Source organism: Ambystoma mexicanum, chromosome 8, assembly GCF_040938575.1.
Source record: "Ambystoma mexicanum isolate Mex_15411 chromosome 8, UKY_AmexF1_1, whole genome shotgun sequence".
NCBI classification, from domain to species: domain Eukaryota; kingdom Metazoa; phylum Chordata; class Amphibia; order Caudata; family Ambystomatidae; genus Ambystoma; species Ambystoma mexicanum.
The window spans coordinates 45,073,170-45,099,599 of record NC_090929.1 but is presented as its reverse complement, the minus strand read 5'-3'; the positions used below and the strand labels follow the sequence as shown (position 1 = coordinate 45,099,599).

At 49.3% G+C, this 26,430-nt stretch overlaps 1 protein-coding gene across 15 annotated transcripts in view; it reads left to right on the top strand.

The window, feature by feature from the left end:
* The window catches only part of FNBP1 (formin binding protein 1), a 1,284,153-nt gene that overhangs the window by 173,029 nt on the left and 1,084,694 nt on the right, over nucleotides 1–26,430 (top strand). For all 15 annotated transcript variants that reach the window (XM_069609253.1, XM_069609251.1, XM_069609250.1 and 12 more), the window contains exon 2: nucleotides 16,065–16,180. In XM_069609253.1, the coding sequence (XP_069465354.1) occupies nucleotides 16,065–16,180 (116 nt within the window). The remainder of the gene's footprint in view (nucleotides 1–16,064; nucleotides 16,181–26,430) is intronic.

The window sequence follows — 26,430 nt, the reverse complement described above, 5'->3', positions numbered from 1 at the left end:
GACGGCGGAAATGCACATAATTCAATGGGCAGAGAGGTTGAACGCATCCTTATTGAGGACGACTCACAACATGGCCCTATGTCCATGGCGGGTCAAGATTCGGCCACAAATGTGAGTGGCTCACAGACAATGTTCCCGGTTTTAAGTAAACTTCCTGAAGATGCAACTTCTATCACGAATTCTAAAGCTGCCAATTATGCCATCTTTTATCCAAACTAACTATAATAAAATCTAAATTCAAACCACTGGGGGGGAATCCCAAAATATAAAAGGTAGCCAGTGTCAATTCTTGCGGCTCTAGAAAGTTTCTCCGATCCTTGGTGGATGCCGCGATACAACATTCAGTGGCCGAAGTCCCGGAGGTACAGCAGAGCCTTCAAAGGTCCAAAAAGAAACAACAAAAGTTTTGGAAGCAAGACAACTCGGAGCAACACGGGTTTGAATCCCAGTCCTGCGCTTGGAGGCTGGTCTCACAAATAAGCGATTTATAAAAGATTAATGAATTCATTTCTTAAACAAATATTTTTGTTTTTGGTAGAGTTTGATAATTGAAGACAGGAAGTGCAGAATTTGCTCGGCATACTGCCCTTGTTATTCACCCATAATCTGTACACCAAAACGGCGCATAGACCATCGATAATCTTGGGGTCTTCTCACTATAAGGCGTTAGTTCGCAACTGCTTAACGTCCCAACATAGCATATTTAAGCTGCATGCCAACTGTATTTGCACAGCTGAAAATGACTTGCTGCTTTGAAGTGGACTGTACACGTAGGCACTGTACACTATATCCAAAAAAATACTCGCCCCCCCCACCCTCCAGTAGGAATCGCATACCACAGAAATGTACATATTGACACTCACATCTCACCTCTAAGCCCTCTGTGTTGGTCTTTCCCTGGACATCGAGTCTAGCATTCTTCTTATGACGCCTACTGTCTCATCTCGGCAGTAAGCCCACCAAATAGTCTGTCCCTTTAAAACACCATCACGCAACCTCATACTGTCTCAATGTGTGTATGAGGGTGGACTGGTCCCTTCTGTCTAGAGGTGCTCCACTAACCCGAGTGGTCCAATGAATGATAGCACAGAAGGTGGCTTGCCTCTGCGAAGAGGCCTCAACAAACATTTGGATTGGGGACCTATAGGGGAAGAGGAGGGGTGGCTTGCTTGTTCGTATTTGGGCTGCAGGGGTGGACTGTCTGGCCGGTCAGGAGAAATTTGGCTCTACCCCAGCAAGTGTCACATGAGATTCTCTGACAAATACTCTGGGGTTCGAACCCAGACTGTGATTGGTTTCTACACTCCAACCAACCACTCAAGGCCTCACCCAATGCAGCGTGAATAGGGCTGTCCAGAGGTGGCAGGTGGGTGCCCCCAGTAGCCTCTGCAAACGAGGGTGTGGTCTCCTTCACACTCCATCCAAACCCTCAAGGCCTCTACACCACAGTTTGAATGTGGATGTCCAGAGATGGCAGGTGGGCTGCCCCACCAGAAGCCCCTGCAAAAGCGGGCGTGGGCTTGTGCTTCTCTGGGGCCTGCCTCTGGAACAGCCTCCCTGCCTCCCTGCCACTCTGAAACTTGAGGACAACCTCCACCGGTTCCGGAAGCACCTGAAGACCTTCCTCTTTGCTTCTGCCTTCTCTCCCCCTCTCCCCTGCTGATCTGTGCTTTATCGGCATCAGGCCGCTGGTCTCCCTGTGTCTTTAGGGCCCTGGTACCTGCTCACCCTGCCACCCACCTGCACTGCCTCCGGGCATCCCTTGCGCTGGGGTCTGTATCTGTAACCCTACAGCCCCCTCTTTTCTTTTTCTGCACGTATTTATACTCACCCTCTCTGTTGCCTTATTCCTAGCACTGGCCACTTGCTGGCTGCACTACCACAGTTTGTTGACTTTGTTATTTATTTATTCATGTTTTATTTACTTATTTTCGCTCAGCACTTTCCACCTATCACCCCCCTTGCTCTTGAATGTACCCCTCTTCCCTCTCCCAAGCACTTCCCCGTTCTCAAGGTCACTGGGCCTAGTAAGATCGTTGTTTTCGTCCTCCCTTGCCTCGTCGCGCTCCGAAACACTTGTGTACGAGCACGATGCAAATAAAATATCACTACCAGAGGGATCACTCGTGCCTAAAACCCTAAGCGACACAGCCCCCAGTAACAGCAGCCCCCAGGGAAAGGAGAATACATGCGCCTACTGCCCCTCCCTTTCTCTGTCTCCTGGTCATGCGCAGGTCCTTGCTCTGCAGAGTGATCCGTGCATCCTTTGTGCAGAAGGTGAGAGCGAGAGCAAGGGATCTGCCCCCTTAGATCTCTAGTGTGATGTGGAGGTTCATAGCTACCTTCCTTCCCGTATCACACTGATCATTGTCCATTTTTAAGGCGTCTTCCTCGTTTCCGTTTGGCCATCGCCAGCACGCACCCCTGCTTCTGTTGCAGAGGGTCGACTCTAGTTAATAAAAGCGTGTCCAGCCCTGAGACTACATTGCTTCCTCTTCCTTCACCCTATAGACCCCCACCAGGCGCTCACATGCCCCCCCCCCACCTCCTCTCTACCTGATACTCTCCCCTGCTCCTCGAAGTGTCCTTGAGTGGTATATTCGAGGCACGCACCTGCCTCGCAGTACCCATATGGGGGAGCAGTCACTTGCTATGGAGCTCCGTATAATGACGCTCAGCCTCGCAGAACAGACGACTCCAAACAACCCAAACAGCAGTAAACAACGTTCAACAACAGATGGCGTCGCAATGTGTCTTCACTTGGAAGCAATGTGCTTTCCATGCACAATGCAACGTTGGCATTCACTGGGAATTCCTCCAAATGTGCACATTGTAATTATTTTAACATGTAATGTTTTACTTGTCAAAAGTCTGGCATGGTTTCTAAAAGCCCCAAAATAGATAGAGCCCCTTTATTGGTCTGCTGGGAAACGGAAGAAATGTACACGTCATTGTCTGGAAGTCATTCGGTTTCACAGTTGGCCTTTACACCATCCACGCAGCAAGCAGAGATGCTGTGCGCATGAAAGTCTAATGGGCAAAGAGCCTTGTGCAGTTGGGCAGCTTCACCCGAGGGCACTGCCATATGCTTTGCTGCAGGCGATCCTTGGCGTGGTGCTGGAGGGGGCAGCCTGCCACTGTACCCTGGTGGCTGTGTGAGCAGGCCTCACCATGTGCACTCGACACTAGCCATTGGCTCGTTAACTTGGGGAGTAATAAATGGTGGGCTGCAACTTTTAAAGGCGGACTGATAGCTTGCAACTTGAAATGTGTACCCCTTCTGTGAGGGTCCGCCACGTGGTTTACATCATTGCGAATTGCCAACATTGAGCTGGGAACATGGAAGCGGTTCTATGAGCCAGGGCAGCCACGCCTGTACTTATGCCATTGATCCGGTTCACTCTGCATACTGTCCTGGATTACATAGATTTGAAGGTGCTGGAGGGACATTCAAAGACCCAGACGTTGTAGCACGGCCAGCAAAGGAGAAGCTTTCATTCAAATGGAAAGGCAACATGCAAGCGCCTGAATGGATCTGGGCAGCTCTTAATGAGCTGCATATGTGAACCTCCATCTTTTTACTGTGCCATTTTGGTGGCCCTGCGCTTCTTTGTACTTCCTCTCTCTACCCTCTGTTATCCCCTTTTGACCTCCGCTTTTACAAATATGTTTTGTACATATGCTTGTGCATTAAGTCATTTTTTTTTTTTAATAACACATTTTATTGTATTTTATGCAATAGAACAAAAACATATCAAACCACAATTACAAGACTTTGCATACAGGTGACGGAGTAGCACGGTTAAGTATTACAGATATGAACAATCGCAGAGATATCAGTAGTGTGGGTATACTGGACGGTAAGATAGCTGGCAGTTTATGCATCCTGGTACTGTTCGAGGCTTCTAGACGGATGGTATGAGCGGATACAGGTCTTACATGCTTTCACAACAATTCAATTTGATGACATTATAGCGAGGTTACATAGTGTTTTCCCATTTTCCCCAGATCTTATCTGCTTTATTCGGACAGCCTCTAGCCCGGTAGATACGGCGTTCCATTAGGATGATTGATTCCACGTCCGTTATCCAGTGACCATATTTTGGGGTGTTTTCTGAGCCCCACAATTGTGCGATGTTCCTCTTAGCAATTCCCGTGGCTGTTGAGATTAGCAGCTTTTCAAATCGAGACAATTCTATCGTGTCAGCGATGCCCAATAGAAGGAGTTTGGGTTCAGTTGGGATCGGGCGGCACATGGCCCTGGAGAGTCTTGCGCTGCATTTGTGCCAGAAACGCTGTATGCGTGCGCATTGCCAGAGGATATGATAGAAGGAACCTTCTTCTTGTTTGCATCGTAAGCAGTTGGGATCCGATGTTCTGCCCCAATTGAACAGCGCTATACGCGGATAGTATATCCTGTGGAGTATCTTGAGTTGTACCAATCTAATGCGTGCTGAGATTGCACATTCTCTAGGGTACATCAGGATTTCAATCCATTCTTCAGGTAATATAGGGCCAACATCAGTTTCCCACTTCGCCTTCAGATTCAGCAGTTCCTTTGTGGCAAATGCAGAGATGACATTGTACATGGTAGATGTAACTTTGTTACTCACAGTGTCAATGACAATATTTCTTTCTATTGGCGTGCATTCTGGCATGTCCACCAGTTGGGTCCTGTGCGAAGCTAGTGCGTGCTGTAGTTGCCCATAGTGATATTGTTCAGTCTCTGGGAGGCCATATGTGGTAGTGAGCTCAGGGAATTGTATTAGGTGATCATTCACAATTATCTGTTGGATTGTGTGTATTTCAGCTGCGGCCCAATTTGGCCATTTCGGGAGATCGACAAGGTTTGGGAGCCTGGCATTGTTCCATATGGGTTGGGCTGGGGTGATCTTGGTGTCCCAACCTAAATGTTTATGCGCTTCTTTCCATACCAAGGTTGTATGTACTGCTATCGTGCATTCAGGTGGGCGGGATACTTTAGAGTAGAGGCTTTCAAGTGGGGACATATCTTGTCTTGCCGCTAACTCTGCTCTTATGTGTGGGATGGTCGGGTCACCGTGTAGTATGTCATTAACTGTCGCCATCTGAGTTGCCCAGTAATAGATCTGAATATTCGGGAGTCCGATTCCCCCCTCCCATATCGAGCGCTGGAGAGTTGAGAGGGCAATTCTCGGGTGTCTCCCACCCCAGAGGAGTATACGTGTTGTGGTATCTATTCTGTGGAATATCGCAGTGGGGACATGTAGGGGGGCGTTCTGGAGAATGTATAGGAAGCGGGGTAGAGTCAACATCTTGAAGAGTGCCGCTCTTCCCAGCAATGTCAGTGGTAGCGCCTGCCAGTGGACTACGTCTTGTTCGTATCTTCTGATAACTGGGTGTAGGTTTTGTTTTATATAGCTATCCAGCCCGTTGGTTATTAAGATACCCAAGTATCGGAATTGATTGGTTTCAATCTTATATGGGGAGCCGGCTGTCGGTATACAGTCTACTCCTTTAACTGGAAACAGCACGGATTTAGACCAGTTTACTTTGAGTCCACTGAAGGTTCCATAATCTATTAGGAGTTGTGTGACCACAGAGCAGGAGTTCGCTGGGTCACCCAAGTATATTAGGAGATCGTCTGCATAGAGAGATACTCTATCTTCCCAGTTTAATCCCCATCTGAAGCCCGTCCACGTATTGGAGTCTCGCAGGAGGGCTGCTAATGGTTCTATTATTAGTGCAAATAGCATTGCCGAGAGTGGGCAGCCTTGTCTGGTTCCCTTGCCCAATCGGATGATGCGTGACGGCCACCCATTTACTCTAATTTCAGCCAGTGGGTTATTATACAGGAGTTGTACCCAACGTATGAACGGTTCCCCGAACTGCATCTTGCGCATTATGGCCCATAGTGCCTCCCAGTGAACGGAATCGAATGCTTTTTCGAAGTCTATGGCCAACAGGGCCAGGGATTGCTGTAGGGCCGGTGCTCTCTCTAGTGCGAGATGCAATCTACGAATGTTCATTCTGGTCGATCTCTGGGGCATGAAGCCACATTGGTCCGGGTGGATTAAAGATGTGATGACTACTTGTAATCTATTGGCTAATATTTTGGCTAGTATTTTAGCTTCACAATTAATGAGGGAGATGGGCCAATAGGAGGTGCATTCTTCAGGGGGCTTATCCTTTTTGGGAATTACTATGATGCTGGCTTTACGGAGATCTGTTGGGAGCTCGCCACGTGTTAGGGAGTATTCAAACACGTTGAGGAGGCGGGTGGGTATATCAAGGTGGTTTAGCTTTTTCCAGATGTCCACCGGAAATCCATTTGGGCCAGGGGTTTTGCCTGCTTGTAGTTGCCCAATGGCAGTTGAAATTTCAGTAGTGGTGATTTTGGAGTCTAAAGCGGAGATTTGCTTAGCGTTGAGTGTTGGGAGGGCAATAGTGGTTAGTATATTAGTATCTATGGCATTGGTGGGGGGTCTGTATAGGTCTTCATAGAACTCGGCAAAGCGTTCAGCAATCTCTGCATCAGTGTACACTGGGTTTCCATCTGAGGTTCTAATATGGTTCACCTTCTGTTGTCCTTCATCTCGCTTTTCGAGCCACGCCAGCATTTTGCCTGCCTTGTCTCCTGTCTCATATACACGTGCCTTCATTGCAGCGTGTGCTTTCTTGGCACAGTCCAGGGACAGATTGTGCAGTTTTTTCCGTGCCAACATTAGGGCCCTATTCGTCTCTGGGGTGTCATTGGCTATATGTTCCATCTCTTTGGATATGACCTCACTCTCCGCCTCGATGAGTTTTTCATTGTGCTTCTTTTTTTTATGGGATGTCCATGATATAATTTCTCCGCGGAGGACCGGTTTATACGCCTCCCACAATGTAATGGGATTATCCACTGATTCTGTATTAAATTCAAAATAATCTGAGGTGGTTGTTTCCATCATCTCCTGAAATTCTGGGAATCCTAGGTAGTAGGAGTTCAATCGCCATGAGGGTGGCGGTCGTGGTCTTGCTGATTCCAATTCAAGCAGGAGCGGGGAATGGTCAGAGATTCCACGTGGGAGGAAGGATGCATTGCTTAGTTTGTGGATAGATTGTTGTGGGAGGAAGAAGTAATCTATCCTTGACATTGAGGCATGGGCTCCCGAATGGAAGGAGTACTGTCGCTCTTGGGCATGAAGGGTTCTCCACGCATCACATAGGCCCATTGCTGACACGAAAGAGGCCAACCTCGTCGTGGTGGCCGGGTTCCTGGTTCGCAGGTGTGTACGGTCCAGGGTATAATCCATGACCTCGTTGAAGTCACCCCCTATCACCATTGTGTCTGCCAGTCCCGTTGCCACGATAGGGGTGATTTCGTTTAGCAGGTCATTGAGGAGTGTTGGCGGTGCGTATATCGCCATGAGTGCCAGTGTTTGGTTCCAGAGTTTTGCTTGGATGTGCACATATCGGCCTCTCGTGTCCTGTAATATATTTGTAATTGCCAGCGGAAGCTTCTTATGGATTAGTATGAGGACCCCTCTCGCACCCATAGAGAAGCCAGCATGTATCGCAGTGCGGTAGTTTGACCTTTGGAAGAATTTGCATATGTTACCGGCTAGGTGCGTTTCGGTCAGCATGACTATATCTGGGGAATATCTATTTAGCTGCTGGAGGACCAGGCGTCTTTTGATACTATTACCTAATCCGTTCACATTCCACACCAGGAATTTAAGTTTTCTTTGGCTTGGAGTGCTTTCAGCTGCCATTATTGTTCTGGGATTTGTTTACACAGGTGGATCTTCTTAGACGCATACCCATCATATCCATTCCGTCCGATCTACATATCGTATTTCTCCTGTCTCTGTATGCTGAACATTGAATACATATAATAAATCCAACTCCCCCCTCCCCATACTCCACCCACAACTGAAGCATCTGTCGACCCATTGTTTTAACTTTTTGAACAGACTAACTGTAGACTACATCAAACTTGCCCTATGGCAGTCCAAATCCAGAGCGCAAGTGTGCCAGGTGCTGACACTGGGAACAACACAGAGCAGGGCAATGGGGCTCTGCTGTGGCGCTCCGGGTTTACTCTGTGCCTGGTGGGGGGGGGGGGGGGGGGGAAACGCCACGTGGGTGGCCGCCAGCCGGGGTTGCCGTCTACAGCACCCTTGCAGTGTGCGATGTAGCATCTCGCGGTATATTTGTAGTGAAGTGGACGTCCAGGATCTCGGCGATATTTGCTAATCCGCCATCTGTTTTGGGATTCGTATCTGTTGTTGTTGTTGCGGTGCATGTTCAGGTGGTCGCTCTGGGCGAGGCCCATTCCGTTCTCTTCTCCGTCTCTCGTCGGCACTCCAGTCGCCCTCTATATGCTCCTCTGCCCATCTCCATGCCTCCCTTGGATCAGTGAAGTGTACTGTTGTATTTTTGTGAAAAATCTTAAGTTGAGCGGGGAATACGAGCCCATATTTAACTCCCATTGCTTGGAGGCGTTTTTTGAGGGGGTCAAAGGATTGACGCGCTTTCTGAACTTCCCTGGTGAAATCAGGGAAAAAGGCAATTCTTGATCCGTTGTACGTGATGGTTCCTTTAGATCTCGCTAGCTGCAGCACCGTATCTCTATCTCTATAGTTTAGGAACCTTGCTATGATTGTACGAGGCGGTGCTCCTGGTGTGATCTTGCCGGCTGGAATACGATGGGCACGCTCAATGGAAAAGAACTTGGAGAAAGACTGTGCGTCGTATATGTCCGCAAGCCAGCCCTCCAGGAAAAGCTCCATACAGTCTCCCTCTGTCTTTTCTGGAAGGCCGAGAATACGCACATTGTTGCGCCTCGATCTGCCCTCAGTGTCATCTGCTCTTGCTTCCAGGAGTTTTATTCTTGTCATCATGCCAGCCATCTGACGGTTGACTCCGCGGAGGTTGTCTTCAGTTTCGGAGATTCGCATCTCTGCCTCCCCGGTGCGTGATGTTAGCTTCTGGAGGTCGTGTCTTAGCAGGGATACGTCTGCACCTATGCTGTCCATCTTTTTCTCCATGGAAGTTCTAGAGCTGGCAATGGCACCCATAATGTCTCTGAGGGAGATATTCTCTTCCATGCTATCCGGGTCTTGTTGTAGTGATCTCTCTGGGGAGCGAGGTATTGGTGTAGTTGCATATTGTTCAATCCTGCTTTGCGTGATGGTCTTTCTGGGCTTATCTTTCCCCATTGCAGGTATTTTGGTGAAGTGGCTGTGGAAGTTCAGGATCTGCCTGTAGGATGAGGGGGCAAGTATTGCCGAAAGGGAGGGAGATTCCGGTATGGTCGGTCCAGTCTTTCGGCTCTATGCAGTAGGGACGTTTACAGATCTTGAGTGCCTGTCAAGAACAGTGCGAAACCGTGGGAGTTATCTCCAGTGCCTCTCACAGTGGTGAATGGGAGTTCTACGAGCGTACGCAGGGAGGACAGTCGTGCTCAGTCTCCCCAAGTTGCATTTATCGTTGTGGCACCAACAGTGCTGTCCAAGTTTGCGAGGCACAGGGGTAGTCGTCTCACAGAGCCTCGCAGCAATGGCGTGATTGTTTTACTGAAGGCCTTCTGGTGTAAAGGCAAAATCTCTTGGCTTTTACCGTCTCTGCCTGCTGGGAGTGCACGCTAGGTTACTAAGTTTCTGGGGTTGGGAGCGAGGGCTTTGTTCGTGTGTGGCAGTGTCCCACTGGATGATCGGGTTCTATCACGCGTCCCCAGGGACGTCAGCGATATGGGCAGGAGTTGTTGTCGGAGCTGTTGGAGTGCTCCTCGCAGCTTTGTGCACCTAGGTCCCTCGCTTCCATGCAGAGCTCTCCGCGTGTCCCTTGGCGGTGGGGTTCCTGCGGTTTATGAGGAGGAGCGTTGGTTCACTGCCACCCGCCAGTATCAGCTCCTCCTCCCTCCCCTCTCCTTACCGGCATTTGCTTGTCCGCGGCGCGGCTGCCGGGGGGGACGTGCGGGCGCTCTACGAGGAGCGGAGCACCCGCGTCCACAGGACCGGCCGGCCCCCTCCGAGGGAGTGGGGGTGGGGGGGGCTCTCCGGCGCTTATCCACTCGATCGGGTGATCGCTTCAGGCTCCTCCGACGCGATGGACTCCCGCACGTCCGTCGGCAGTCCTGCGGCTCCGGCGTCGCGCGGCGGGAGGTTCTCCCCCCACAGCCGCGCACGCGGGAGCGTCCGATTCTGGTCGGTGTGATCCGGCAGCTTGGGAGGCGGCTCAATGCAGCCGATTCTTTTTCCGGAGCCGGTGGGTGAGCGTCGCCCGTTTTCCTTTGGGCCCGCTGTAACTCCAGGCCTTGCGATCTCCAGCTCTCGATACCTCAGGCGGCCATCTTGGTCTCTCACCGCTGTTTGCCGTTCGTAATCTCCGCGGGTTGTATCTCGCACAGGACGCACCGGTTCCGGTCCGGTGTGTTGCGGATCGAAGCAGCAGAGTTTCGGACGTCTTCACAATAGTTTTGGGACTCCGCAGAATTATTTTAAGGGAAGGATGACTGAAGGATTGGGCTGACGGCCGGGAGCGGCGAGGGATCACGTCCTCATCGAATGCCCGCTGGCCACGCCCCCCCATTAAGTCATTTTAACTCCTGATATATGGTATTGCATTTGGAATGTGTGGGCAAGGCCCAGAAGCCCCATCTCAAAGAAAAATAGTACCTGAAAGGCGGTTAGTAGCTCATCTCTGGTCCAATCCCCTTTTGACAACTGATAGAGACGCTAACTCATGCAACTGCTCATCCCATTGATGGACTCTTGCTAGAATGATCAAGTAATGAGTGATGCCTGGCACTCCGCCTCAGGCAAGCCTCACTGAGCTGTAGCCAGCGAGGCAGGGCAGTGCCTTCCACCCAAGTGACATGCACCAAAATCTGGGACACAAAGCATGTCCTTCCCAAATGAGATGCTCGGGCTGGCTCTACACCTCCTGTGTGGACCAGAAAATGCTGATGATTGGGGCCATACAGAGCTGCCGGTGAGCCCAATAGACTTTCCTCCGGTAGTGAGTATCTCAAAGCAGCCGGCAGGCATGCGTGTGACACCTGGCACTGCAGCCATGATCGCTCTCCTTCTCCGGCCCCTGAGCCAAATCCGAACCTGAGCCATTTTAGTCTGAGAGTGGCGCAAAGTAAGGAGACATTACAAAATAAAATCTGCAACACAATCTGAATCGAGACACAAGACCCACTAATTCAGGAGACTTTGTTAGAGGCCCCCAACTCGACATAATATCACTGTAAGTGGAAGGGCTGATTACAGAGGGGCATGTTCCGGATTGATTGTTGGCTTAGTGTGCTGTTGTAGTCTGCTCCTGTGTGAATCCCCATGTTGTCCTCAATATTCTGCAATCACTAGTCCTACTTTTCCCTTAACTTATTTATTAAGTTATCCTCTGTGGTAGGTCAGAAGAAGGAGGCGCAAAAAGAGGTGGCATTTCTACTTGGGTTTTTATTCAAATAATGAACAAAACGCCTGCCTATTCCTAGCAATAAAGGGTTTTTCCTACCGAACATAAATCTAACTAGGGTGCTCGTCAGTGAGATAGTCCAAATCAATGTAGTCCGCCCTCGGTCCAAAAAAATGACCCTACGCTGACGCTTCCATTAAGGGATTGCATCCAATAACGAAACAAAAAGGGGTTCCAGGAGAATGACTCCCTTCTCCAAGATAGAGCTTCACAGCCTCAATATCTATTTTGAGAAAGTTCCTTGTAATGTAGTTCATCAGTTCTTTTAATTCCTCTAAGGGACCCTCCCACCTTCTCTCAGGTATCCCCTGGCTTGAATTATTTACAGTTCTGTGTTTCCTCATTCAAGGGCCTTAGTTCCTATTCCTAAGTGTTTCTGTTGCACCAATGTCTCTCTTACTTACACTTGTTTCACAGTCTCTTACACCATGGAGACCAGTGCCCCCTATGCCTTCTACCACTTTGTTATCTTCAAAATACTTCCACTTGTGGTAAACCCCAAGTAGGTTCTTCTGTTCCCCGCTGTACTTGTATTGGGTTTCCCAACCACAGAGGTACAAATTGTCAGTCTTCTGACTTTCTTCACTATCTTTACTGCTTTTGCAATCACTGGACGAGTGTGAAGAGTCCCTCTGCATTTGTATCCGTTATGGATTCTGTGGCTTTCACAGTTACTGGGACGAGTATGAGTCGCTCGGTATTAGTTACACTACTTATCACTGTTATGGTTTCTGGGACGAGTATGAAGAATCTATCAGCATTTGTGATTCTCTTGCCTTCTTAGCGCCTGCCCATGCCACCTCCCTGGTCTCCTGCAGATCCCGTTACCCCTCGATCGTTGCATTGGTGTTGCTGGTTCTTCGTGAGGGTTCAGGATCACGCAACATCGGAAATTGCACAGTGTCCAGTCATTTTATCGAATGTAAAAGTTTCGAAAGGCAAACTTTCGAATTTTTTTAATCTAAATGCCATTCTTTCGAAAGACAATTTCTTTGAAAAAAATGTGAAAGTGCCGTCGACATGGGTTAGGGCTGGGGCTTGGATTAGGGTTGGGGGGTGGGACGGTGGCGTGGGGGTTGGAGGGGCTGGGGGGGTATCCCCCCCCCCCATATCCACTAAAACCTTGAAATGTTAGATGGAGGTGTCCAGTGCTGAAATTACAGCACTGGACAGCTCCATCTAACGTTTCAACGGTACAAAAAAAGCATAGAAATGCTACTTTTAACATCTAAAAGTGCATTTCAATTGAAACCAATCCATGACTATTGTCGACGGATTGGCTTTGAAAGAAATGCACTTTGCATGGTAAATATAGCATGTCAGCTTTTGTTTTCGAAACTTTTGTTTTCGAAACTATCACTATAAACCAAATGCACCCGGTGCCTTCCTTTCCTTCTCCGCTCTCTGGGGCCCCGTGGAGTACTCTGCTGGCTGGTCTCAGCGGTGTCGCCAGACCACACTGTCCACCTCCCAGAGGTCATGCCACCACCTGGCAATGCTTGCCACACACACGAGTTGGCAAACTACTTGCTCCTGCACTGCTTTCCTCCTTCGTTCTCCACATCTTCTTAACGGAGGATCTCCCATAATAGCCTGGCTTCTTTCTCCCAGGTTTGAACCCTTCAGGCTTCCCCTGCTCGGTGAACACAACTCAACATTAAGGCGAGTCCTTCTTTGCTTTTTATTCATCTGAGGTGGGCACTTTCCATTGGAGGATCTTTGTCTCTTTCCCTGAACTACTCTTTATTACTCCAGACCTTCCACTCTGCACAGTGGTTTCTACTTTCCATGGAGGAGTGATCATCATTACTCTGCCACTCTTCTTCTCGGTGAACTTATATTGTGTTGAGTATTGGAGGTGGTATTACAATAGTACACAGTGGTTTATTCAGGTTGTGTCTACTGATGCAGTGATGGTCTGCAGGGTTCATGGGAAAGTGGGGCAGGGAGTTCCTTCACAGACAGGAGTCCTTGTCCCCAAGAGGGGAGTCTCTCCCTTTAAGGTCCCCCTTAACGCCACACATAGAGGGAGTATTGCGTAGCAGGCTCACCTCCCTAGCGCCCTAAGGAAGGGCTCCCCTCTGGGGAGAAGTGATGAGATCCAGTGAATCGTCACATTCTCTTCCCCTTATGAATCTTCGTTCCCCGTCTTCTCCAATGGGAAACCTGCTAACGAAATTTACATTTTCTTGCTCCTTTCCTTTCCGATGTTCTATGGAGAAACAGTAGGGCTGGGGATCGAGGAACCATCACATAAATCTAGGGTTGGTATCTTTATTAAGGCTTAACCAAGTCTGGGGGCAATGGTCAGTTACCAACCGAAACTTTCTTCCTGTTAAGTAATATTTTAAATAGGTTATTGCCCATTTGATGGCAAGGGCCTATAATTCAATAGTGGCATAATTCTGCTCTCACGGTAAGAGTTTCCTACTAACATATGAACTGTATCCCCAGGTACCGGCTGCGTTCGTGGCATCACTGACCTTTCACGGTGCACACTGTCTAGGCGATTTCCCAGACCACACACACTTTTATACACCCATCACGACCCTTCCTTCCCTTAAGTGCCACTAGCTGATTAACAGCACTCGCATATGTAATGTCACAGGATCGATGAATGACTGCAGCAGGAAAACTGACAGAAAACGTGCTAATCACAACAATAGGAGTAGAAGCACAGTGGTGTGACAGAACACACTGGCACCTGGTAGAATCTGGAAGCACAACCCGGGCGCCTCCTGTGACGATTAGGTGGAGCTTAAACTGTTGTTGCTGCCAACCATTTTAATCACAGCCACAAGAGCCAACAGACGAAGCCAAATACCTGAGCGGGCACCCTAACATCAAAGCGCCTCCAATGGCGGCAAGGCGCGTATTATAGTACACCACTCGACTGGCCGCAGGCATGGCTAACCACATACATCACTATACAGCAAGGACTATGACAAAAATGTGGTCGTGCTGTTCACATAAATTCTCTGCCCACTTACACCCGACTATGCCTCAACACCTCTTGACAACAGAATGTGGCGCTGTCCTACGATAAATTTAAGCATGCTGAACACATAGCGAGTCTCTAGCACTGACGCCAGCCCTACTCTTCTCAGCACCCATCCACATGGCTGACTACATGGGTTGCTTTTCCACTGGTGCCTGGCCAGCCCTGCTAAGCCTTTTTCAGCTGAATGCATACACGCATCATAATCATGCCGGGACCTGCAACACTCGGGACTTGAGTCCTCCAAGGGCATTCCCACTAACAGCGCATTGTGACTATAATAATGGTAAAATTGGTACTATACAAATGACAAGTACAATACAATACAATACAATACAGTTTGCATGGGCATGACCCTGGCGACTCTCTGGTTGGGAGAGATTACATTTTGCATGGCAGGGAAATGGGGTTCAGGGGGGTGAGATGGGGGTGGCCTTGCAGTCTTCCCGATCACTTGATCGTAGTTTGCCAGTGTGGGTAGCTCCCTTTTCGGGGGCTGGATTTCGCAGCATTCCATGACACTAGAGTGATATTAGTTTTTAAACTTATGTTGATTTATTTTACTTGGAAGGAATTTAACACCCAAGCCCCTTAAGCCGAATCTGTTGCTCAAGCTTTTAGTGTATGATGTTAGCAGCACTCAAGACCATCCTGCAAGTAGGCAAGACTTAGATGGTCAGGGCGTGTTTGCGGTTTCTCAACTTGGAAAAAAACTACAATCCAAGCTAGCCGCCATGGAAGAGAGAAGGGAATTGCACATAGTCACTTCTCCCTTTCCATGGCGGCCATTGCAGTGACGAGGATACGGTGGAAACACTAGTGTTCCTTGCGCCGGCGCGGGGAAAAGGGAGTGCCAAGTAAAGAGGGAGGCCCCGTTCTGGGCTTCCTGATTGGCTGGGAGACCGCCTTACCCCTCCTCCCTGGGAACTAATCTTAGTTATAAACTTGTGAGTGCAGGGGGGGGGGCTAGTTCGTATACCCTGATTCTGTACACACACTCCGTACTCACAAACTTTAAGTGCCAAAAAGAGACGTATTCAGAGGATGGCTGTTTGTGCAATAAACATGTTACCATACTTAAAACTTTGTGTATCATAATGGTAGTCCATTCAAGAGGAGGGAGGACCAACGAAATTACATTTATACTCCTTTTCCTTGAACCAACAATATTAATGTTCACCCGGATGGTGATAAATATGCTAATACTAACCTGCAATCTCCAGAAATGTTCACTGCAGAGGGTAAGGGGGGGGTATGTCACTATGCACATACACTATCTGCACCCTTTCACACCCTGGGATGCGGTCCTGCAGAGTTTGGACTACTTAAGATTAATGTCCGTTTGTGCTTCCCTGACGGCAAAACAATCTCGGGCTTTTTGGTTTTGAAATGTGGATGTCCGCAGCGGGCATCACATAGCACACTGGGCCGAGGGGGACAATAACAAGTTAGAGGGTGACAGACATTCGTTTGCAGGCTTTGTCTGATATGACCACTTTTTATTAGCTAAAGCTAATAATAGTTTTCCTTAAAGTGCATCATTGTCACACGTTTGACTGTCATCATTCTTCTCACCCGCCACTGTCTCTAACCCTTCCCTTTGTTTGACCCACAGGATCAGTTTGACAACCTAGAGAAGCACACCCAGTGGGGCATCGATGTTCTGGAAAAATATATCAAGTTTGTGAAGGAGAGAACGGAGATCGAGATGGGCTATGCCAAGCAGCTCCGGTGAGTCATGACTCGTCCTTCCCAGGAATGTGTGGGGTGGGAGTGGAAGCAGCTTGAAGCCTGACTGCCGCATGGCCTGCACTCTCGCACACAGCTCAGTGCTTTAAGTGGGATTACAATTCGGGGGCAGGGGCTCTCATGCTAGTTACGCAGCATTAAGCAATAGTGTATAAGGGATCCACCACTCCTCTTTACTGTCCTTGGAGTCATCCAGTAAATGTGTGAGATATTCCATGAAGTATATATCTCTTACTCTCAGAAGCCAGTCCCTTTTCAGTGGTGCAGTCGGCCTCTTCCATTGTTGGGGTACACAGCTTCTAGCCGATACTAAAGGAGTATCAGACATTTGATTTAGACCCTGGTTCTCCTCTTCCTCCCCCCAAGAGATGCAGTAGTGGGAAATGAGTCGTGTGGATAGCGCATTCATCCAATGTTTCTGTATCGCACCACATCTCCACCAAGTATGCCAATAGTCTGCTTTAACAGAACCGCTTTTCCAGCAGCCCGGTTAACTCCTGGGGTACATCCTCGGAAGCTTGGTCTGAGGAGAAGGCAATCGATGTAATAATTTAATAGCCTGCAACCTACATTATAGATACTGTAAGGGTGCAGAAGTAAGGTTCGGACACAATGGTGGCATGTTTCTGGCTATAAACATTTATTAAATGGGAAAAGGTTGGAAAAATGCCTCTGTCCCTAAAGCTAGGATGGGTTTCTCTACCTCAAAGGAAACTAGTGAAATTGTCAGGAAGTCTGAAAACAAAGTCAGTCACTTTCGTGTCCCAAAAACCTACTTCTGACCCTAACACTAATAATCTACTATAACTGTGCAAGGACAGTCTCTTAAAGTAACAAGTGCTCTTTGCAGTTTCAATCAACGGAAAAGTTCCCAGTCTTTATGGTAGTAAAAAGTGATGAAATAAAACAATGTTCAAAAGTATAAGATTTCCAGGCTGGAGTCCTGCTCCGTCCCCCTTGTTCTCACTTCCCCTTCTTTTGGGCAGTTGAACCTTTTTCTAGGATAGAGAATTCCAGTTTCCCAACTCTGCTGTCCTTAACCCTTTTTGCTTCTCACTTTGGTGCGAGTACCTATGTGAGGAATTTGACCATCTGCGTGGTGGGAGTAGGCTCGCCTGGGCTTTTTTTAAATGTTTAAATAAATGGATGATGGTAGACCTACCTCAGGAACAATGTGTGGGGCTAATCCGCACACATTTTCCAATGTTCACACCACGACAAACACATGGACCTGTGTACTCTGGGCTGGACACCAACTACTGGTACAGTGCGCCCCTGCCATATTTAATTGGAATGTGACAGCAGAGGTGGGCATGTCATCACAAGGAAGGGGGAGGGCAAATTTCCCCATGCCATGGACAGCCTGATTAACTAATAAAGGCTCCATGGAACCGCCCTGCTCTTTTGTTAGGCCCTGCAGCTGGTCGCATCAATTAACATTCCAACAGAGGGTACTTAAAACAGGTCCCTTGGGGGCCTGGTTGCAGAAGACAACGTAGGAGACCGGAAACCCAACAACCTTTCATATGTAACTGTGTCAACCTGAAACCAGCTAACGCCCTCAGGATCGACAGTCAACTGACAAGTCTGGGACTATTGTTTCAGCTAGGGGGATCCCATTCATAAGGTACCAGAATGTAGTTGGCGGATGTCACCCGCAGGCGTTCCGACTGGCGGTTTCTTCCGCGCTGGATTTTGGGACGCAGGTACGGGAGGTACCGTCCTTTGTGTCCCTTACTGGCTTCTCCTTGTAGCGCGGGGCCGCTGGGAGTATATCTTCTCTCCCGGCCCAGCGGTCCCTGCGTTGCAACTATCCTTTGGAAGCTCTCGCTCTTCCGGGTTCCTTCGCTCCTGCCTCGCTCTGCTCAGGCTCCATTCACTCGCGCCCTCCAGCGAGTGTTCTTCCTGCTTTCTCTTCCCTCCAGTTTTCTCTGCTGCTGCCGTGCCTCGGCGGTCTCTGTTTTCTCTTCTCTTGCGGTCCCGTCCCCGCGGATAGGCACCGCCCTTTTTCCCTGCGCTTTCTTTTTCTCTCTCCGCTACCTCCCTGGCGTTTTTTCTCCTTTGCTTCCTCTCCTCCGGTCCTCGCCCCGCTGTGGCCTTGGCTGGTGGGTGTTCTGGCTCCCACGACCGGACTCCCCTGTTCCGCTGCTGTGTTGTGTTGCCCTCAGTCACGCTAACGGATACTATTCTCCTCGGACCATCTGAAAGTCTACTTTCCGCTGGAACTACACCTTCCGTACTACACACCAGAGGAGTCCAAGGGTTTTTTCCCCTATTTTCGGCTTGGTTCCGGAAGGGAGGTCCTCGGACAGCTGTTCTCTCCAGCGGTCACGGTGGCCTCCCTCCGTGACAAGCAAGCTCATCGGAAAAAGGAGAAGGATTATCTACTTCGACGGCGTCTGCAGGATCCCGGCATCGATTCCGGCAGTTCAGGTGAGGGGAATTCGACAGAAGGGGGAGAAAAGGGAGACCAGGCAATTAAACTGTCACAGCGGAAGCCAGAGAGTCTAGTCTCTCAGCTTCTTCAAGGGAGACCAGCTGCTTTAATCTGGAACCTCTGGGTGACCCATTGACCCGAGGGACTCTTTGATCACAGCAGATAGGTAGATGGGTGGGACCAAGTAACGCAAGGGAGTGAGTCCAGAGTTTTTTCTGCAGAGAAGAGATTTCTATCATCTTGGTTCTGGGACATCCCTGGCCCCTGTTTCACCCCTTTACCTTTTCCTGTTGCAAAGCACTCTGGCAATGACCTCCCACATAGAGGAAATTGCTGGTAGGGACCCCGGGATTGGTTCACTAAGTTAGGCTTAACCTACACCAATCATTGTGGCCCACTAGGCATTAAAAGAGGGCTTTAGTCCCTCTTTTAGAAGATGATCTGAAGACTTCACAAGAAGTAAGAAAAAAAATAACACCTTCTTGGACCCTGGCTGAAGGTACAGTCTGCCTTACAGCTTCTGCCAGGGAAGGAATGCCAATATATAGAAAGAGGGAAGCAAGATTCCTCCCCTTAACTTCTCCCAGGGAACAGAGGGAGAAAAGAACTCTGAGGCTGAGGACCTTCCAGCCACTCCGGAACCAGTAACCAATCAGCACACAGCGTGCCCTGCTAGGCTCTGCAGCAAGCTTCCTGGATAGGGAGTGCCAGAAGGTCTCTGAACCCGAAACAAAGGACACGGCAGCTGCCTGCAACACACCTGAGCTTTGGGCCGTCCGCCTTAAAGAACGATGCAAGCCCATTAAAAAAGTTGGGGAAGTGCAACGACAAGCATCTACTACCGTCTGCCTTAAAGGCCTGTTTCGAGCCAGTCCAGTTCCTCGATCCGCAACCGACTGCAACGCTGACCGCTGTTCTGTTATTTTCTGCATCTCGGTAGTAATTGTTGCATACCCTGATTACTTAAAGCATAGGTATATTAATGGATGCATACTAATAGTTACTTGATGCATCACCAGATTATTTTTTAGATAACTAGATTAAGTGCTGCAGGGATCAAAATGTGCATTCTCAATTAGCCATTTGCTAGTGATAATTGTCCCATGGTGAGTAAGTGTGTAGTGTAGAATTGGAGTGGTGAGGGAATTTCTATGGCTGGCTAGTAACTTGCATCTTGAAATGTTTACCCCCAGTGCTGTATAGTTACATTTTATGTTGCATATGTAGATCATTGATTGCATAGCTGGACTAATTGCTGTCTAACTGTGTCTCGCTCTTTGGCTGCCCGGGTTAATTACTTCCCCTAGATTTATTTTTTTCCATAGCCAGATTAATTGTTGCCTAACTGTACCTTACTCCTTAGTTTCCAATGTTCAGTGTTTGACCCCTAGATTCATTATTTCATAGTTTTTTGATTTGTGGTGTAATTAGATTAATTATTGCATAAGAAGAAACATTTTTGTGTACCCGACTAATTAGTCTATGCCCTGATTATTTATTGCATAGCAGACACATGGCTGCATTGACCGCCATCAGCATCAACAGCGTGTCTCACCAGTGCTTTGGGGCGGACACACTTGTATCGCCCCCCTGCACTGCTGTCTCTGCCAACTCAAAGCATCTGAGATTAACATGGGCACAATGCATCGCATGCCCTGTGCCTGCCAGTGGGTTGGGCTCCAAAGCAGTCTGAGAATGACAATCTCACAGGCTGTGATTGGAAAGGAGGGCTCTCAGAAGACCGCCACGGTTTCCAATGGGTAAGGAATTCCGGCTAGAGAAGGTCCTGTGCTGGAACCTCAAAAAATTGAGTGTGGGCATGGGGGCTGCTGTCTTCTCTTGGCAGGAGGGTGTGGAGGCATCAGACTGTGCCAGAGCTTGGGAAACCAAAGCCAGAGTATGCCTGATCATATTCCCATGCCCTCTCCCCAATACTGTACTCTATATTCCCAGGGCAGGAGCAGGATCGGAGATTATCGGCAAGTACCTTGTCATATTGCTGGTCGCAATGGCACAGAACCCAGCCCCACTCGGTACTCTAGGCCGGGCCGGCGCATGCACGGGCAGCTAGCTGTGCCTTTCCGAGCCGCCCAGGGATGGAGTCTAGAAGCTGTGAGGTGTGTGGCACCACACATGCAGGGCCAGAACTTCAGACGCTGTGCTTCCAGTACTTGGGCCTGGATCCTTTCGCACCCACATGCAGACAGTGTAACCACTCTCCTCTCCGTGCATCTTTTCACATGCGACCGAAAAGGTGGAAAGACGTTTATCTTCCTTTATAAGAATTTCCTTGTGCGAATGAAGGTAGGAAAATGCTTGTTTTCCCTCAGGCACCCTGGCATGTTGACTACTTCCCTGGGAGCAACCGGACTGGATATCGAACGAGTTCCACTGGAGCTTGGCCAGAGGCCATGCATGGTAGGGTTACCAGCCCCCGGCTGAGGGTCTGATGAAACCTTTCACTGGCAGAAATCCCGAGGCATGACTCTGCCAAGCTAGCACTCTCCAGCGGCACAGCACTCTCCAGCGGCACAGCATCCTCGCAATGAAATGATGATAAACCCGAGGAGAAGTGGCCACACGGTGAGATCTTGCATTGCATCCAGGGAGCATCCAGGCCTGTGCAGGAACCTGAGCAGAAGCCCCCCCCCCACCCAAAGGACTGCACTTTGCAGAGCAGCGGGAGGGGCACTACTGGGAGAGCCCATGGAGCCCATGGCCACCAGCAGGCCGTACCTCTCTTATTGTTTTATTTATTCTATTTATCCCATGTACTGCACTGTCACCACCCTCCTCCCACCTGCACTTCTCCCGTTCCCCCACCCCAGCACTTGGGCGATCTGAATGACACCTGGCCTAGTGGGATCATTGTCTCTGTCTTCCCTCTGTTCCCCTCTCTTGCTGCGTCGCGCCTTGAAACACTTGTGTATAGGCGCGTTATAAATGCCATATATCATATCAATCACATCAACAGAACAAGATGGTTACCGGGGCATTCTTCCTGGCCTGAACCACTCCAGTGAACCAGATATTGGAGCTTGTGCCCTCCATGTGGGTATGAAGGACTGGCTCAGTCACGGGTACAGATTGATCAGAAACTAATATCGGATTTGGAGGTAAAAGTGTGATGTGTGCAAGATTAGCAGGCTGAAGGAGGGACACAGGATAACACGATGCACCCAAAGCCAAGTGCAACTCTTGGTACGACTCAGACCTCGTCACACTTAAACGTAAGTCGTCGCCCTTAAACGTAAGTGCAGGGTGGCTAAGAGGAAATGGTGCACTTCCGGTACATGCTCTGACAAACTGGCCTGCCGCCTGCTCCAAAGGCAATACCGGCTCTCCGACCGCACCAAGAGGAGAGCCCACATCCAAGCCTGCGTCTCTACGGCATCTAACAACTCGGTCGAACACTTTAAAATATGCAAGGAGCTGGCCAATCCTGCTGCAGTCTCTAACTCTCATGTCCCCTCCCATGCCCTCTGCACAGCCCTGGCTTCTCATTTCATCTCTAAAACTCAGGACATCCTGTCCTCTCTCTCTTCCTCTCTCCCTCCTCCCCCTACTCCCTGCTCTTCTTCTGGCCTTTCTTCGGCCACCTCTCCTCCCTCCTTCTTTGCCTTTCCCCTGTTCTCCTCAGACAAGGTTTCTAGACAAGTCCGATCCCTGAATGTCTCGTCAAAACAGGTTCACCCCTGTTCCTCCAAAACTGTCAAGGACCACATTGACACCCTGGCTCCAGCCCTGGCCGATTTCTGCAATCACTCCTTCGCCACTGGAATCTTCCCATCCCCCCTGAAGCACTCCCTTGTGCACACTCTTCTTAAGAAACCCTATGCTGGCCCTTCCTGCCCGGCTAACTATCGTCCACTCTCCATCACTCCTTTCCTTGGCAAACTCTGGAAAAGCTGGCCATCTCCCAGCTTAATCTTCACACTGAATCTGATGGTTTGCTCCATGACCATCAGTCTGGCTTCAGAGCAGCCAGAAGCACGGAAACTGCTCTCCTGAACATCCGTGAAGACCTGCTCTCCAACCTCGACTAACACCCCCTGTGTCCTCATCTTACTTGATCTCTCTTCTGCCTTCGACACGGTCAATCATGCCATCCTGCTCAACCATCTCAGTGATAACTTGGGTTTCACCGGTCAGGCCCTTGCGTTGCTGACTTCTTTACTCTCTGATCGACCCTCCCAGGTCCAACTTGGCTCCTTCCTCTTCTCTAGCTCTATCTCTACCTGTGGTGTTCCCCAGGGGTCTAACCTCTCTCCCTGGCTGTTCAACCAATACCTGGCACTTCTTGCCCACCGCATTGCCACTCTCTGCCCCAACTTTTAGTGCTATGCGGATGACACTCAACTCATTTTCAGGCCCCCTTCTGCCACCTCTTCTCCTTTTCTCATGTCTGTCTGTCTGCTATCCAGGAGTGGTGTGCCGCCAATGATCTCTGCCTTAATGCCATTAAGACAGTGATTCTCCTCATCGGTACTCCCGCTCCCTCCTTTCCTGTCACTCTCTGGCCAGCGTCTCTTGGCCCTCTTCCTGCTCCCATCTGTAAAAATAAAAATCGTGGGGTCATCTTCGCCTCCACACTTTCCTTCTCTCCTCACATCCCCGACGTCTCTAAAAAGTCACACAACCAGCTGCACCTCCTCCGACGTCTCTAAAAAGTCACACAACCAGCTGCACCTCCTCAGAGGTATTCTTCCTTTCCTCTCCTTCCCCCAGAAGCTCACCGTCTCCAGAGCTCTGGTTCTCTTTAGGTTGGACTACTGCAACAGCCTCTTTATAAATCTTCCTGCCTCTACTCTCCGCCCTCTGCAACTCATCCAAAACAGGACTGCAAGACTTGTCCTTGGCCTTAAATCCAGGGATCGTATCACTCCAGTACTGAAATCTCTGCACTGGCTCCCAGTGGTGGCAAGGATTACGTTCAAAATCCTCTGCATTGTCCACAAGGCCTTCTGGGGCCTGGGACCTCAATACCTTCAACTCTCTTCCTAAATGTCTTTCTTCTCAAGCTCTTCGCTCATCCGCCTCCAACTCCCTAAGGGTCAGTCGCTTCTCCAAGCAGCAAGTTTGTGGTAGATCTCTTTCCTCTGCTGGGGCCTCCCTCTTGAACAGCCTCCCTGCCTGCCTCTCTGAAACCAGAGGAGAACCATCTCTGGTTCCGGAAGCACCTCAAGACCCTCCTCTTTGCTTGTGCTTTCTCTCCTCCTCTCCCCTGCTGATGTCCTGGTGAGATCTGAAACTCCACTGGTTACCTGGCTACCCTCTGATCTTGGGTCCAGGTCCCCTCCCTGCCAGTTGCTCACCTGCAATGCCACCCTGGCAACTCTTGCACTCGGGGACTGTTTCTGTATCCCTACAGCCCCTACTAGCACTGGACCACTGATGTCTGCACTTACCCTTACCCTTGCACTTGCCACCAGATGACTGCACTTTTATTTATTGTCTTTATTTATTTCACTGTTATCCTATTTACTGCACTGCCCCCTCCCTTTTCTCCTTCCCCCCCCTCCCCTGCACTTGCGTGATCTCAATGTCACCTGGCCTAGTAGGATCGTTGTCTGTCTTCCCTCTTGTTTCCCCTCCCTTGCCTCGTCGCGCCTTGAAACATTTGTGTATAAATGCCATATCATATCTGCCAATGCTTTTGGCGTAGCAGTTCGAGTTTCAGGATCCTAGAGGGGCATGCAGATTGGGGCTTGAGCTTGCTTGTGATGGCTTTGTGGACACTGAAGGATCTAATCTTGAGCCAACCCTGATTTTCAAGTGTGTAGGCAGATGCTGGCCAGGCACTTGGAAGTGGATGTGGCCTCTAGTAGTGTGTGTTGGGCCATGCTGTGTACAGAGAGCATCTTCATGGCTAAGTCGTGTGCTGCAGCAACATGAGAGGGCTGTTTTCCGGCCAGGCATTAGAATGGATAGGTCATGGTAGTTCTTATAGGAAAATCTGGCTAGTAGGAGCTCACTCCAGTTGTATTGAGCGTGAAATATGAAGCGGCAGATATACTGTTCGATCACTTGGTTAGCTTGTTTCGTTTGCCATCAATTTGGGGATTGAATGCTTTGAAAGGAGGAAATTGTAGCCCAAATTGGCCAGCCAGAGTTTGCCAAAACTGAGGTTCATGATCCCACACTAGCCCATCGAGACGAATAAGGTGAAGGATGAAAGCATGGGTCTGATTTTCCTGCAGACGGGAGTACTGTTAGTGGTATATAATGCCCCATTCTGGATGTTTATTAACCACTGCCTAGATAAGTGTGCTTTCATGATGGGGTACTTGACTGATAGAATTCATGGTTCGACTCACCCCCCCCCCCCTCTCTCCATAGGGTCTGTTGCAAGAGGCCGACTGGATGGCTGTCGGGTTTCTTTATTTTGTGCCCTTTGCATGCTTTTACATGGGGTTCAATGTTATTTGCCAGGTGGGACCAACAGAACAATTTCAGCACCATCTCTTCTATCTTGTTTTGTCCAAGGTGTCCCCAGAGCGAGAAGCAGAGGATCCACATGATCTGTGGATGGTCTTGCAAGTTAAATGTGCCTCCAGGAGACTGTTCCAACTGCGAGTGTAGTTTCACAAGCTTGAATACCACTGGGGCTTGAGGCGATATGATGAGTTCTTCTCTCATCCTGGCAAGGTCCTGCTGGTGGTGGCTGGATGGGATAATGCATCAACTTTCACTTGTGTGGAACTGGGACAATAAGACAGTGTATCTGAAATGAGCAAGAAAACGGCATAGGCACCCTGTCAACTGTAAGCATATCCACCAAATGACGCCATTGGAGGAATCTGTGTTTGATGGCTAGAGGTTTTTCATTGCCCATGGGAATGGTAGGCCACCGGATGAAGTAAGCCATCCTTGCCCTTTGAGAGAGAACAGCTACCAGAGCCCTGGTGGAGGCATCTGCTTCTAGTACAAACAAGTGATATGCGTTGGGTTGGAGCTAGACAGGGGCCGAACAGAAGGCTTCCTGCATGCCTTCTTTCCAAACAAAGGGACCAGACTTCAGCATCTGTTCATTAAGGGGTTGCACCAACCGAGAGCAGGATTTGACAAATCACAGATAAAAGTTGTTGACTCCCTAGCATAACTGTAGTGGTGTGGGACACTCCAGAACAGTTGGCACCTTCCTGTGATCCATCTTTATCCCAATGGGGTGAGCAGATAGCCCAGAGCACCACCTTTTAATGCTGAACTTGCGCTTTTCCAATTTTGCATGCAGTGTTTTGACAATGGAGAATTCCAAGCGGACATGGTCTTGTGTGTTATGGAAGCAGAAGAGTATATGGTAAAGATACTGTGAGGAGTCAGACATGGGAGACTGTCACATAGATGGGAGTTTTTCTCACAATTTGCCATTTATTGAAATAATAAAGGGTGAGACAAACGCCTTTCTTTCCCCAACATAATAAAACCAAGACTAATGGACAATGACCTAGGGCCTCAACAGGAGTTGGGCGGAGAGGTAAAAATGTGGCGGTAACGCTATTACTGCTGCATTACCGCTCCGCCCAATCCTGAGTTCTGGGGAAACTTGTAGCATTCACCTCCAGCTCTGTACTAGAGGTGAATGCGTGACTTTCTGTCCATTTTTGGCACAATTATCGAGGCACAATTACCACGACAGTAATTGCACCGAAAATGTCCCATTGAGACACATGGACTGAAAAAGAATGGGGACTTACCCCATCACTGCAACTTATGATCCGGTGCTAATAGCACCGGACTAAGTTGCGGTAACGCTAATTGCATAAATCCGCCGGGATTACGCAATTAGCGTCTT